The 15,697-nt window shown below is 39.9% G+C and overlaps 1 protein-coding gene and 1 pseudogene across 2 annotated transcripts in view; both read left to right on the top strand.

Annotated features, from left to right (window-relative positions):
• FCHO2 (FCH and mu domain containing endocytic adaptor 2) overlaps positions 1-15,697 on the top strand; it is a 136,818-nt gene that overhangs the window by 24,932 nt on the left and 96,189 nt on the right. Inside the window, exons 3-5 of the mRNA XM_023207961.1 lie at positions 4,524-4,598; positions 5,894-6,035; positions 6,128-6,280. Coding sequence (XP_023063729.1) covers positions 4,524-4,598; positions 5,894-6,035; positions 6,128-6,280 — 370 coding nt within the window. The remainder of the gene's footprint in view (positions 1-4,523; positions 4,599-5,893; positions 6,036-6,127; positions 6,281-15,697) is intronic.
• LOC111539919 lies at positions 11,608-13,898 on the top strand (annotated as a pseudogene). Its single transcript, XR_002730839.2, has one exon. The product of XR_002730839.2 is annotated as a CTD nuclear envelope phosphatase 1 pseudogene (transcript).

Here is a 15,697-nt window from a genome sequence, read left to right as displayed (position 1 = left end):
ATGTTACACTTGGTTGATATGCCTTTTGAGTCTCTTAATCTATAGCCACCCACCTCCTTACCTTTTGTTGTTGAAGAAACCAGATTATTTGTTCTAATAGGGCCCCATATCCTGGAATATAGAGGCAGGGTTTCACCATGTTGGTCAGGCTGATCTCAGACTCCTGACCTCAGGTGATCCACCCGCCTCAGCCTCCCAAAGTGCTAGGATTACAGGCATGAGCCACCGCGCCCGCCTCTAGGTGGTGATGTGTACTTCCACCAGAGTCATATATTATCCAAATATAACTGTTTTATGATGTTAGTGGCCATTGGTGATAATAACCTAGATCTGTTATTTTATTAAGGATTTGCTTTCATTTATATTTTTGCTGGGTATAGAATTCCAGTTGGTAGATTTTTTTTTAATTAATTTTTTTTGAAGATCGTTCTATTATCTACAGTTGAGATGTTAGCTATTGGTCTAGTTACTGGTTCTTTGACGGTAACATTTGGTGGGGAAGAGTTTGGTTGCTTTTAAGATTTCTTTATTTTGTTCTTTCTCTTTTTAATTTTCAGCAGTTTTTACTATAATGTGACTAGGACCAGATGTAATTGTTTTATTTTTTATTTTTTTATTTTTTTATTTTTTTTTGAGACGGAGTCTCGCTCTGTCGCCCGGGCTGGAGTGCAGTGGCCGGATCTCAGCTCACTGCAAGCTCCGCCTCCCGGGTTTACGCCATTCTCCTGCCTCAGCCTCCCGAGTAGCTGGGACTACAGGCGCCCGCCACCTCGCCCGGCTAGTTTTTTGTATTTTTTTAATAGAGACGGGGTTTCACCATGTTAGCCAGGATGGTCTCGATCTCCTGACCTCGTGATCCGCCCGTCTCGGCCTCCCAAAGTGCTGGGATTACAGGCTTGAGCCACCGCGCCCTGCTGTCATTGTTTTTAAACAATTTATCCTCTTAAAGTTTGTTGGGCTACTTGGATCTGTGGTTTGATATCTTTTATCAGTTTTGGAAAATTCCCTGTTATTATTTCCTCAAATATTTTCTCTAACTCATTCTTTCTCTTTACTCATTTATTGGACTTTTCTTGCTTTGTCCTTTACATCTCTTCGCATTCTTTTTTGTCTTTCCGAACTTTAATGTTGGATAAATTATTCTCATCTATCTTTTAATTAACTAAATCTCTTTATTTTTTTAATATTCCTTTTTTTCCCATCTCCCTTTTATGGTATAAATCTCGATATAGGATATCAAATCAGCTGCTAAACCCCATCCAAGGAGATATTAATTTGGTGGTTGTATTTTCTAGATCTGTAATTTGCCTTTTTTTTTTGCAAATTTGGTATGCTTTCTTCCACTTCTTAAAATTATTTCCAGTTCTGTACTGAAATTCTTCTTTTGGAGTCTCTACTTGAAGGGCATGGGATTTTTCTATGCGCTCTACCTTTAGTGGACCTGAACTCTTTTATTTTTGTCTCCCTTACCCTGTGAGGCTGAGAAAAGCTCTGTTTCACTTCTCAACTGATCAGTGACCTCTTTTGGATACCCTCCAGGAAGAAGTTGCCCCACATACCTGACTGACTTGTCTGGATACCCTTCTCTTGGATCTTTATTCTTAACTGCCCCTTAAGTTTTCTAATGCTTTTCAGTTACCTTGCCTCCACCCTCAACTTATCATGTTTTCTAAATTTTCCTCAGTGAGAAAAGTTTTTGTATTAATAATCTGATTCGCTATTACAGGTTAAGTATCCCTTATCTGAAATGCTTAGTACCAGAAGTCTTTTAGAATTAGGATTTTTTCAGATTTTGGAGTATTTGCATATATATAACAAGTAATCTTGGGGGTGAGACCCAAGTCTAAACTTGGAATTTGTTTGTTTTCTACACACCATATACTCACAGCCTGAAGGTAATTTTATACAATATTTTAAATGTTTATACAATGTTTTAACTATTTTTCTTTTTCTTCTTTTTTTTTTTTTTGAGACAGAGTCTCACTCTGTCACCCAGACTGGAGTGCAGTGGCATGATCTTGGCCCACTGCAACCTCTGCCTCCCAAGTTCACACCATTCTCCTGCCTCAGCCTCCTGAGTAGCTGGGATTACAGGTGTGTGCCACCAAGCCCAGCTAATTTTTTTTGTATTTTTAGTAGAGACGGGGTTTCACCGCGTTAGCCAGGATGGTCTCCATCTCCTGACCTCATGATCCACCCACCTCGGCCTCCCAAAGTGCTGGGATTACAGGCGTGAGCCACCACACCTGGCCTATTTTAATAATTTTTCTACATGAAACAAAGTTTTGACTGAATTTTGACCATGACCTATCACGAGGTCAGGTGTGGAATTTTCTGCTTTTGGCATCATGTTGGTCCTCAAAAAATATATAGATTTTGGAGAATTTCTGATATTTTGATTAGAGATGCTTGTTTGTTTATTTATTTATTTGAGGCAGAGTTTCGCTCTTGTTGCCCAGGCTGGAGTGCAGTGGCATGATCTTGTCTCACTGCAGCCTCTGCCTCCTGGATTCAAGCGAGTCTTCTGCCTCAGCCTCCCAAGTAGCTGGGATTATAGGCACCCACCACCATGCCCAGCTAATTTTTGTATTTTTATTAGAGATGGGGTTTCACCATGTTGGCCAGGCTGGTCTTGAACTCCTGACCTCAGGTGATCCGCCGGCCTCAGCCTCCCAAAGTGCTGGGATTACAGGCGTGAACCACCGTGCCTGGCTGATGAGGGATGTTTAATCTGTACTGGAAATTGAACCTCTTTACCTTCCTGTTAAACTTACCCATTGATATACTAATAAATATTAACTTTTTTGGATGAACAAAATATTACTCTTGTAGTAATAGTATTTTGAAATGACAGAAGAGCTTAAAGGAACAGGAAAGAGTCACAGTACCATCAGTGAGAGGCAGTTACAGTTAATATTTTGTTTTTGTTAGAGAGCTGGTTTTTGTGCAGATTCGGTTGGGGAAGAGTTTGGAGATGAGTTTAGATATTCTGAGTTTGAGGTGGTTCAAATATCTTAATTATGTTTGGGGTAGTTAGATATTGAACAGATGGGTTAGTGCAAGAGCAGTGTGAAGATCTGGATTTAGAAATTAGAAGCAGAAAGTTAGTTGGACCAGTCAAAGTAAATGGAGGGATAATGGTGGTTGTAGAATGTTCCTCTATTAAGGGTAGCATACATTGAGAAGAGCCAGGCGAAAGGTAAAACTCTAAGTTTTATAGTGTTAAGAAGGCCATACAGGCTGGGCGCGGTGGCTCATGCCTGTAATCCCAGCACTTTGGGAGGGCAAGTGGGGCGGATCACAAGGTCAGGAGTTTGAGACCAGCCTGACCAATGTAGTGAAATCCTGTCTCTACTAAAAATACAAAAATTAGCTGGGCATGGTGGCAGGTGCCTGTAGTCCCAGCTACTCAGGAGGCTGAGGCAGGAGAATCACTTGAATCCGGGAGGTGGAGGTTACAGTGAGCCAAGATCGCACCACCGTACTCCAGCCTGGGTGACAGAGCCAGACTCCGTCTCAAAAATAGAACAAAAAAAAGGAGGCCATACAAAATGTATATTCTGTATTTATAGGTGACATGTCTATAGGATAATTTGTATCTTTTAGAATTCTATATTTAATGGCTATGGATGTTTTTTACACAATAAAATCTCATATGCTAAACGGTAGTTATATAAAACATAGTATTCTAGTGTGAAATATTTGCTAATATTTTAGATCTAATCACAAAATAAATTAAGCTATGAATGAAGTTCAGGATTTCAGACTTGATGTATCATATTTAATTTTGTGCAAATGACTGTCATTAATCTCTTGTTCTATTAAATGTGCATCCCAGTGTTGAAGAATAATAAAACTAAGTACAACAAGGAAGTATTAAATACAAATGACACAGTTATCACAGTGAATCAGCTTACAGAGAAAAGAGAGAATACAGGAAGTAGCACTCTTATATTTCCTGTTCAGATAAGCATTGGTACTAAAGATAAAAAGAGTTGTGACTCCATTAAAATTTTTTCTGTGGCTGAGTATGGTGGCTCATACCTATGATCTCAGCACTTTGGGAGGCTGAGGTGGGAGGATTGCTTGAGCCCTGGAATTCCAGATCAACCTGGGCAACATAGCGAGACCCCATCTCTACAAAAAAATACAAAAATTAGCTGGGTGTTGTGGGGCATGCTTGTAGTGCCAGCTACTCAGGAGGCTGAGGTGGGAGGATTGCTTAAGCCTAGGAGGTCAAGGCTGCGGTGAGCTATGATCGTACCACTATACTCCAGCCTGAGTGACAGAGCAAGACTCTGTCTCAAAAAAATTTGTGTGTGTGATATAAATTATTTTAGTTCTGTACCAGAAAGGACAGTTAAAGATAGGCCAGAAATTCATGACTACATATATGTACTTATTTTTAACATGTAATTTTTGAGGTATCTTTTTGTTTTTGCATTTTTAATTGTATTTTGATAACTTTGCTGTTTTTGGTCACTCAACAAGAGATATTATGATGTGGATATTTGATTTAACAGAGCTACCATAGAGGAGGCATACTCCAGGTCAATGACAAAACTAGCAAAATCTGCAAGCAATTATTCACAACTTGGGTGAGTTAATTTCTTCCTCTTTTTCAGTGTTCATTTAGGCAAAGTTCTTGAGGATTCTAGGTTCCTATTGAGGACATAACAGTTCAAAAGCATAGTGAAATATATGCTTATTTTTAAAGTATCTGTGAATATTAATATATTCTTCACTTGATAGAAAATATAATTGAACTTGCTGAATCAGTCAATGTAGTCAAAAGTAAATGAAATTTATTTTTTCCCTTTTTAAAAACTACTTATTCAATAGTGTTTGAGGTTATAAATGTTATCTTATGCACATGCAGTGTATTTATTCTGGTTGGCTGTTAAGTTCATTGAAATTCTGAGGCAGTGTAACAGTGATCTTTAAAAACTCACTTAAGATAAACTTTATTGAAATGATTAAGATGCATTAAAAATGTCTCCTGTGATTTTATAGCCTGTCATTAAATCTTCCTTTAAAAAATTTGTATGTGTTCCTTGAAAAATGAAAATAATTAATACATTTAAAATGAGATGTGCTCATTGCCATAACAATTATGGAAAGAATAATTATCTAAAAATTGGACTTTTGAGTGTTTAAATTCACAGAAACTTTATTTTTGATGAAGCATTTTAAATAGAATACTTGTTTTAAATTGAAGTTTGATAACAGTTAATTTTTAACAATAAACAGTGATAGGCTTCTGATACAAGTTTAAACAACTAAATCAACTCAGAAATTAATATAATTAAGAGGAGTAAGAGTTGTGATAGTGTAATTTACCCATTTCTATATTCCTGAGGTCCAAAAATATAACCAATGATAAAAACACCAAATTTAAATAACCAATGATAAAAAAATTCAAGGTCGCCGGGCGCGGTGGCTCAAGCCTGTAATCCCAGCACTTTGGGAGGCCGAGACGGGCGGATCACGAGGTCAGGAGATCGAGACCATCCTGGCTAACACTGTGAAACCCTGTCTCTACTAAAAAATACAAAAAACTAGCCGGGCGAGGTGGCGGGCGCCTGTAGTCCCAGCTACTCGGGAGGCTGAGGCAGGAGAATGGCGTAAACCCGGGAGGCGGAGCTTGCAGTGAGCTGAGATCCGGCCACTGCACTCCAGCCTGGGCGACAGAGCGAGAGCGAGACTCCGTCTCAAAAAAAAAAAAAAAAAATTCAAGGTCAGTATGTCAGTCATTTTATTCAGTATTTAAGTTTCATTTTTTGCCTAAATAAAGTTGCCATATATACCACTATTGTTTCCATTGGTTCCTTATTAGAATCTTAATTTTCTTTTTTACTTTTAATAAGTTATTCCCATATTTTTATTTTCTTAGAACATTTGCACCAGTATGGGATGTATTCAAAACATCTACAGAGAAATTGGCAAATTGTCACTTGGATCTTGTTAGAAAATTGCAAGAATTAATAAAGGAAGTTCAGAAGTATGGAGAAGAACAAGTAAAATCTCATAAAAAGGTATCAGTTTTTTTCTTGTTAAAGAATTGATTGGTCACATATTGAATACTTTACAGTTCAGTCATTTTGATGAATCGTTTCATACTAAACAGACTAAAGAAGAAGTTGCAGGAACTCTGGAAGCTGTCCAAACCATTCAGAGCATAACTCAGGCCCTCCAGAAATCCAAGGAAAATTACAATGCCAAGTGTGTAGAACAGGAGCGTTTGAAAAAAGAAGGAGCTACACAAAGAGAAATAGAAAAGGTAATCATGATAAAAATAACGTATCTGTGGTTTCAAAGCACCTTGACATACAAAATTGCACTTAATATTTAGATCAAACTCAAAATTATCTTATTTTAAAGATGAAGACACTGTGCCTTACAGTCCTAGTGATTTACCCAAGTAAAACACAAGAGATTTGTCAAGTATGTTGTCTGTGGTCAATAGGTTAGCAAGCACATAAAAAACAATGATTGATTTGATACGGAGTTTTGCTCTCATTGCCTCGACTGAGTGCAGTGGCACGATCTTGGCTCACTGCAGCCTCTGGCTCCTGGGTTCAAGTGATTTTCCTGCCTCAGCCTCCCAAGTAGCTGGGATTACAGGCTCATGACACCACATCCAGTTAGTTTTGTATTTTTAGTAGAGATAGGGTTTCTCCATGTTGGTCAGGCTGGTCTGAAACTCCTGACCTCAGGTGATCTGCCTGCCTTGGCCTCCCCAAGTGCTGAGATTACAGGCATGAACAACTACACCCAACAAAAAAACAATGATTTTTTTTAAATGTTAGTGACACATTTTCAGGATATTTTTGTAGTAACATAATTGATGGGGTAATTACTTTGTGTAAAATTTAACCATGAGGTAAAATTGTTTTGAAACAAGATTTTGGTATATTTAGAAAGATATAGGTACTTGCACATAATCTTTAAACTTGTGGTGATTTATTGCTGACTTTGAGCACATTTATGTAGCATTGTGGTAAACCACAACCTTTTCTTCCATTTATGTTTTAATGGAAAGTAGCTCTTTTTTTTCTCCTTTCAAAACAGTTTAACCATTTACTTATTTGATGTGGTATATCTCACTTAAGAATGAGCCATGTGGAGCAATAATTTTGAAAGCTTTGTAAAACATTTGAAATATCCGGTAAAAAAAGAAAACCAAAGTGTACCAATAGTTTGATTATGACTGTAAAAGGGCTGTGTATTTATATACTTTTACATAAGTTTAAATGCACAGATACTTTATTTTTGATGAAGCTGTTAAACGGAATAATAGTTTAGCATTGAAGTTTGATAATAGAGTTAATTTTTAACAATAGATGGTGATAGAAAGCCTTCTGTTACAAGTCTGGGTAACCAAATCAACTCAGAAATTAATATCATATAATTAAGAGGGGCTGTTAAAGACTTGTGATAATGTAATTAATCCGTTTCTATATACCTGAGGTCCAAAATATTTTAAACAACTAACCAATGAAATATGATATATGACCATACATGGGCAAAAAACTAGAAGGGAATGTGGAAAAATGAAAATAGGTGATTTAGAATTTGGAGCAGTAAGGCACATGATCTCAGGACCTTCTGGGGACTGTGTCACAGATGAAAAAAATGAATTTGGAGCAATATATTGTTTATATAGTAAATAAAAATTGGATTTGTATAATAAAAATTGAGAGGGGTAAAAATGAGACACAGTAAATTCATGGTTTGAAAACACCCTCTGCTTCAGACATAGCAATTATGAATAAAATATAAAAAGGGACAACAAAATAACAGGGTCCAAAAAGAATAAATTTTATCTCTGTGGACCAGAATAGAAGAGAAATCCAAAATGGCATATAGAGATTGATTATGCAAGCTGTTGAACTCAAAAGTCCTAAAGTGGGCAGTGGAATTTGGCTCTTATGTGGCAAAAGGGACTAAAAGCTCCCCTCTTGGGATGAGGTACAAAGAGGCTGACTCATTGCCTAAAACTATAGATGGGGAGAAAAGAAGGCTCTTGGGTTGCTGATAAGAACTAAAGCCTTATTGGAAGTTGGGGATTTAGGGACACAGATACAGAGACACAATCCTGACTTGAAATCAAGCCAAAGAACCATTTCATGACGATTTTGGCCGTATCTACAATATTCTTGCAGGCAAGTAATTAAAAATTACCTTCATAAGACTGAAATGAAATTGGGGCCTTGGAGGGGTGGCAGGAGATAACCTGAAAACTGCTTGGGGATGGGTGAGCATAAAGCATAAAGCATAACACAGTTCTAGGAGGTACCATTTATGTTTTATTCTATGAATGTTCAGCAGTACTGATGGAGGGAGAGAAGAGAAAAGAGGGCAAAATCCAAAAAAAACTCTTCTGAATGAGCAAACAACCAAAATTGTAGAGCACACCTAAGAAATCTAATACTAGAGCAACCAATAAATTCAATAATTGGAATAAGAATTTACTCCAGATGAAATTTAAATTTATAAAAAATGAACAAAAACGATGTGTATTGAGGATGTTCGAATAAACATAAACTTACATTAAAGAAGATTAAGAAATTAAACGTAATGAAACAATCTACTAGATAGAAAAAAATCCAGCTAATTAGAAACTTAGAAATGAAAAATATGGTTATTGAGCTTTTTAAAAAGCAATAGAGAAAAGAAACTTTAGACTTGATACAGTCAAAGAATGAGTTTTGAAGATAGTATGGAGGGACCTTACCCAGAGCATAGTAGGAGAAGCAAACGTTACCAACATTCATCTAATACTAATTTCAGAAGGAAAAAAATGGAGGAGATGGAGGGACAAGTAATATTTGAAGAGTTAACAGCTCAAAATGTTTCAGAATTGAAGAAATTCAAGAGCCTTCATATTGAAAGTACATTGTAGGTATGAAGTAGGTTAAATAAATTCAGACCTAGGCCTCAGAGAAAAAGAAAATGGAGGTTTTTTTTTTTCCTCATATGAAATCAGAATGCATTTTCAGTTGATGGTATTGTATAGTCGTTGATAAGATAGCATTTATGGTGTAGTTTAATTGCCTGTGCAAACTTCGTTGCATGATTGGACAGCTACAATGCTTTGATATTTCAGTTAACAGACCATTTAAGGACCATTTGAGGAAGTAATGGCTTTGATTATGGTCTGAAAATCTTTTAGTGATACCTTTTGGTAAGATCAAGTGCTTGGAAGAAAATCTGAAGATAATAATGGAGCACTTTAAAGAAATGGTCTGTCAACCGACAAAAACAAGCAATGAGGAAAGGATTCCCTATTCAATAAATGGTTCTGGGATAACTGGCTAGCCATATGCAGAAAATTGAAACTGGACCCCTTTTTTACGCCATATACAAAAATCATCTGCGGATGGATTAAAGACTTAAATGTAAAACTCAAAACTATAAAAACTCTGGAAGACAATCAAGGCAATACCATTCTGGACATAGGAAGGGGCAAAGATTTCATGACAGAGACACCAAAAGCAATTGCGACAAAAGCAAAAATTGACAAATAGGATCTGATTAAACGTAACAGTTTCTGCACAGCAAAAGAAACTATCAAAAGAGCAAATAGCCTGTAGAATGGGAGAAAATGTTTGCAAAGTACGCATCTGACAAAGGTCTAGTATCCAGCATCTGTAAGGAACTTAAATTTACAAAACAACCCTATTAGAAAGTGGGCAAAGGACTTGAACAGAAACTTCTCAAAAGAAGACATACATGCAGCCAGCAAGCATATGAAAAAAGCTCAACATCACTGATGATCAGAGAAATGCAAATCAAAACTACAGTGAGATACCATCTCACACTAGTCAGAATGACTATTATTAAAAAGTCAAATAAGAGATGCTGGCAAGGTTGTGGAGAAAAGGGAATGCTTATACACTGTTGGTGGGAGTGTAAATTAGTTCAGCCATCGAGGAAAGCAGTATCTGGTGATTCTTCAAAGAGCTAAAAACAGAACTACCATTCATGCCAGCAATCCCATTACTGGATATATCCCCAAAGGAATATAACTCATTGTACCATAAAGACACATGCATGTGAATATTAATTGCAGCCCTATTCACAATATCTAAATGCCCATCAGTGACATTTGATAAAGAAAACATGGTACATATTCACTGTGGAATACTATGCAGCCATAAAAAATAATGAGATTATGTCTTTTGTGGGAACATGGATGGAGCTGGAGCCCATTATTTTTAGCAAACTAATGCAGGAACAGAAAACCAAATATTGCATGTTCTCACTTTTAAGTGGGAGCTAAACAATGAGAACACATAGAAAGAGAGGAACAACAGACACTGGGACCTACTGGAGGGGAGAGGGTGGGAAAAAGGAGAGGATCAGAAAAAAATACCTATCAGTTACTGTGCTTATTACCTGGATGACACATAAGCTGTGCACCACACCCCCGTGACACACAGTTTACCTGTATAACAAAAGTTCACATGTTCCCCTGACCTAAAATAAAAGTTAAAAAAAGGAAATGGTCAGTAAAGAGAAAACTCAAAATAATTTGAAAGAAATAATCATAATACATGTAAATGTATTAGACTCCTGGCGTGGTTTGTTTTCTGTTGCTTATGACAGAATACCTGAAACTGAGTAATTATTATTATTATTATTTTTGTTTTTTTTTGAGACAAAGTCTCACTCTGTCACCCAGGCTAGGGTGCAGTAGTGGCATCTCAGCTCACTGCAACCTCCAACTCCCGAGTTCAAGCAATTCTGGTGACTCAGCCTCCCGAGTAGCTGGGATTACAGTTGTGTGCCACCTCGCCTGGCTAATCTTTGTGTTTGTAGTAGAGATGGGGTTTCACCATGTTGGCCAGGCTGGTCTTAAACTCCTGACCTCAAGTTATCTGCCTGCCTTGGCCTCCCAAAGTGCTATGAGCCACCATCTCTGGCTTGAAACTGGATAATTTATAAATAAAGAAATTTATTTTTTACAGTTATGGAGGATGAGAAGGACGTCCAAGGTTGAGGGGCCACATCTAGTGAGGGCCTTCTTGCTTGTGGGGAGTCTGCTGAATTCTTAGAAGGTGCAGGACCTCATATGAGGGGAATGAGTGTGTTTTGGTCTCTCTTCCACTCCTTATAAAGCTGTCAGTCCTATTCCCATGATAATCCATTGATTCATGAACCCATTAATCCATTAATAGATTATTTATGAGGGCAGAGCCCTCATGACCGAATCAGCTATTAAAGGCCCCACCTCTCAGTACCGCCACAATGGGGATTAAGTTTCATAAACATTGAAACCACAGCAGCTCCTCTAATCATAGATCAATTGTCAAATTGAAAAAAAAAAATCCTGTTGGCCAGGCGTGGTGGCTCACACCTGTAATCCCAGCACTTTGGGAGGCCAAGGCGGGCGGATCACCTGAGGTCAGGAATTCAAGACTAGCCTGACCAACAGGGCGAAACCCCTTCTCTGCTAAAAAGACAAAAATTAGCCAGGTGCAATGGCGGGCGCTTGTAATCCCAGCTACTCGGGAGGCTAAGGCAGAAGAATCGCTTGAACTTGGGAGGCGGCAGTTGCTGTGAGCCAAGATCACACCACTGCACTCCAGCCTGGGCAACAAGAGCGAAACTCTGTCTCAAAAAAAAAAAAAAACGAAAATTCCTGTATGTATTTCATATAACGGAACACAATACAGTAGTTTAAATACTACTCTTGCACAGAAAAGGGGAAAGAATAGATTGAGTCTTGAAGCTAGGTGATGGATTCACATTAAAAAAGAATGATAATGTATTAACGTGAGTAAATGTAAAAAGCATAATGAACAAGAAAAACTTTCAAAAGGATTTGTAGAATTTGATGCCTTTTACATAACCTTTAATTCTCTGTAAAGAAAAAAAAAAGCTATTGACTCTGCTTTCCCCCCCCCCCTTCCCCCTTCACCCTTCCCCCCCCCCCTCCATTCCCCCCCCCTACTGTCCCCTCCCCCAATTATCCTTCCCCTTCCCTCCTGGTCTCCCAGGACCCAATCCTAGCCCAACGTGTCTTGGCCTGCAACTTCCCGGAAGCCGTTGGCGCAGCTCCCAGCCCACATGGGCCCCCTCAGGCTGCCCACGCCTGTCCGCCAGCTCCCCGCCTGTCCGCCAGCTCCCCGCCTGTCCGCCAGCTCCCGGTTCCGCTGGGCTTTCCAAAACCTCACCAGGGGTGACTTTCTGAGCCGCTTGCTCCGTGCCCCTCTCTGCAGCCTCTCCTGCCACTCAGGGCCGCTGTTCCCCCTCCCGGCGATAGGGAGCTGAGGGAGCTGTGCCACGGGGGCCCCCGGGGCCGGTGGTGCCCGCAGTGCCAGGGTCATCAGGATGATGCGGACGTGGTGTCTGCTGGGGCTGCGCACGTTCCTGGCCTTCGCCAACAAACTCTGGCAGATCTGCACGGTAATTCAGCATCAAACTGTTAGATATGATATCCTCCCCTTATCTTCTTGTCCCGGAATCAGTTAGGTGAAGAGGAATATCCTCGTGCTGGATCCGGATGAGACGCTTATTCACTCTCACCGTGATGGGGTCCTGAGGCTCACAGTCCGGCGTGCAGCGCCTCCTGACTTCATCCTCAAGGTGGTAATAGACAAACATCCTGTGCGTTTTTTTGTACATTAAAGGCCCCATGTGGATTTCTTCTTGGAAGTGGTGAGCCAGTGGTGGGAGCTGGTGGTCTTTATAGCAAGCATGGAGATCTATGGCTCTGTTGTGGCAGATTTACTGGACAATTAGCAGAAGCATTCTTAAGAGGAGATACTACAGACAGCACTGCACTTTGGAGTTGGGCAGCTACATCAAGCACCTCTCTGTGGTCCACAGTGACCTCTCCAGCATTGTGATCCTGGATAACTCCCCAGCGGCTTACAGGAGCCATCCAGACAAGGCCATCACCATCAAATCCTGGTTCAGTGACCCCAGTGACACAACCCTTCTCAAACTGCTCCCAATGCTGGATGCCCTCAGGTTCACCGTTGATGTTCGTTTGGTGCTGAGCCACAACCTTCACCAGTATAGGCTCTGGTGACAGCTGCTCCCCCTTCACCAGAGTTAGAGTTGGGGGGAAAGGGAGGGCGAGCCCTTGGGATGCTGTTTGATGCCCTATCCAATGTGAGGACTGCCTGGGCAGGGTTTGCCCCTCCTACCCCTCTCTGCCCTGGAAGCCCTACACTCCACTCGGAGTCTGGATGGACGCATGGGCCTGGGGCCCTGAAGCAGCCTCACTCTAACTTTGTGTTCACACTCCATATGTAAATGGAGTTCAGGCTGGGAGACAGGCAGAGGCCTAGGAGAACTAAAACAGTGTTTGTGGTGGAGAGGCAGGACTGGCCAGAGCCACAGACAGACGGTGATCCAGGAGGCTCAAAGAGAAGCCAAGTCAACTTTGTTATGATTTGATTTTTTTTCTAAACTCTTGTACAAAACAATGCTATTTATATACAAGTAAAGTATTAGGGACATGTATGGGGACAGTAAACAATAAGCTCATGATGGAAATTACCTGTGGGGAGAAAGTAAGGGGAATGGGGCTGGAGCTGACCATATTCAAAATAAAATGATTACTTTAAAAAATGTAAGTCACAGGAGCAGTTTACTCTTAGTAGATACTGTAACATTCATGCCCAACAGTGAATTGGTATGGGTTTCATATCATTAATGCAAATGTCTGTGATCTAAATTAGTTAAAACTTTCCAGAGGGTTAAAGTACTGCTGAGTTAAAGTACTGTTCTCTTTTGTGAACCCCAGTGGGCTTACCATAGTACCTAGTATGCCGTGACCACTCAAAAAATATATGGTGACTAGAGATTACACGTAAATAAATGATTCTGAGTCTTTTCATATAAACCAAAACAAGTTTAATGTAATGATTTAGATGCAATTAAAGGACTTTCTTTTTTTTTTTTTTTCCTAGAGATGAGGTCTCCTTGTGTCACCCAGGCTGGAGTGCAGTGGTGGTATGATCATAGCTTACTGCAGCCTGGAACTGCTGAGCTCAGGCGATCACCTCACTGTCTCAGCCTCTCAAATAGCTGGGATCACAGGTGTGAATCACCAGGCCCAGCTCATGATTTCTTTTTTATTAAAATATTGAGCAGGAGTGGAGCATGTAGTTGTGTCCAAGGGTTGTGAGTTGGCTGAAATTCACCCTATGCTTCACAGGGATGGACTTTGGTGGGATGGACTACTCAGAGGAAGGGATGCTTTTTTCTAATTGGTCTCCTCAGAGATGGCATCTTTGCTTGTGATATTAGATATTGTTATTGGGTTCTCTGCTTTGTAATATATTTTGATCCAAGTCAGTTATTTTGGTCTATCATAAGGTTTTTATTAACATGAATGTAGATTGTTTTAAAAGTCATAGATCTTTGAATAATTTTTTTGTGACTTAACATAAATACTATAGCTATTATAACATAATTTGGTTATCATTCACTCATTCACAGGCTTTTTTTTTTTTCTTTTTTAAGATGGAGTCTCACTCTGTTACCCAGGCTGGAGTGCAGTGGCATGGTCTTGGCTCACTGCAATCTCTGCCTCCTGGATTCAAGCGATTCTCCTGCCTCAGCCTCCCAGGTACCTGGGATTACAGGCATGCGTCACCATGCCTAGCTAATTTTTGTATTTTTAGTAGAGATGGGATTTCACTATGTTGGCCAGCCTGATCTTGAACTCCTGATCTCAGGTGATCCGCTGGCCTCAGCCTCCCAAAGTGCTGGGATCACTGGTGTGAGCCACCACACCTGGCCACAAGCCTTTATTTTTATAAAACACCACTTAGTAGGTACTCATGTTTGTGGACTGTTGACTAAGTACTTATTTTATATGTATATACTGGCTTCATGGATTGTACTGTAAGTCATAGGCACTTAAAATGTTTTTAGTAGTATATTAATAAATTTATAATGCTAAGGAAATGAACAAAACTTAGATTTGTTTTATTATCAAAGGTAGTGTATTAAAGCCACTCTTTTGCTTATGAGAAGAAAGTAGCTATTACTTTTAAAGCACAGTTTCCTCTTAAGAACAAATGCTCCAACTTCCCTTTTATTTTAATTAATTAGTGAATTAATTAACTAGTGAATTAATTTTTCAATACAGGGTTTCTCTCTGTTTTCCAGGCTGGAGTGCAGTGGCACAATCACGGCTTACTGTAACCTTGAACTCCCAGACTTGAGCAATCCTTCCACCTCAGCTTCCAGAGTGGCTGGAACTATAGGCATGTGCCACCATGCACAGCCAATAAAAAAAAAAGATTTGTAGGCCAGGCATGGCGGCTCATGCCTGTAATCCCAGCACTTTGGGAGGCTGAGGCAGGTAGATTACCTGATGTCAGCAGTTCAAGACCAGCCTGGCCAACATAGTGAAACCCCGTCTCTACTAAAATACAAAATTAGCCGGGTGGGTGGTGGATGCCTGTAATCCCAGCTACTTAGGAGGTTGAGGCAGGAGAATCTCTTGAACTGGGGAGGTGGAGGTTGCAGTGAGCCAAGACTGCGCCACTACACTCCAGCCTGGGCAACAAGAGTGAAACTCTAGTCTCAAAAAAAAAAAAAGGCTGGGGGCAGTGGCTCACACCTGTAATCCCAGCACTTTGGGAGGCCGAAGTAGGCGGATCACCTGAGATTGGGACTTTTGAGACCAGCCTGACCAACATGGTGAAACCCCGTCTCTGCTAAAAAT

This window comes from Piliocolobus tephrosceles, chromosome 4 (genome assembly GCF_002776525.5).
Source record: "Piliocolobus tephrosceles isolate RC106 chromosome 4, ASM277652v3, whole genome shotgun sequence".
In the NCBI taxonomy this organism is placed as follows: Eukaryota; Metazoa; Chordata; class Mammalia; order Primates; family Cercopithecidae; genus Piliocolobus; species Piliocolobus tephrosceles.
Note: the sequence above shows the minus strand (reverse complement) of the source record. Positions and strands in the feature narration are given on the sequence as shown.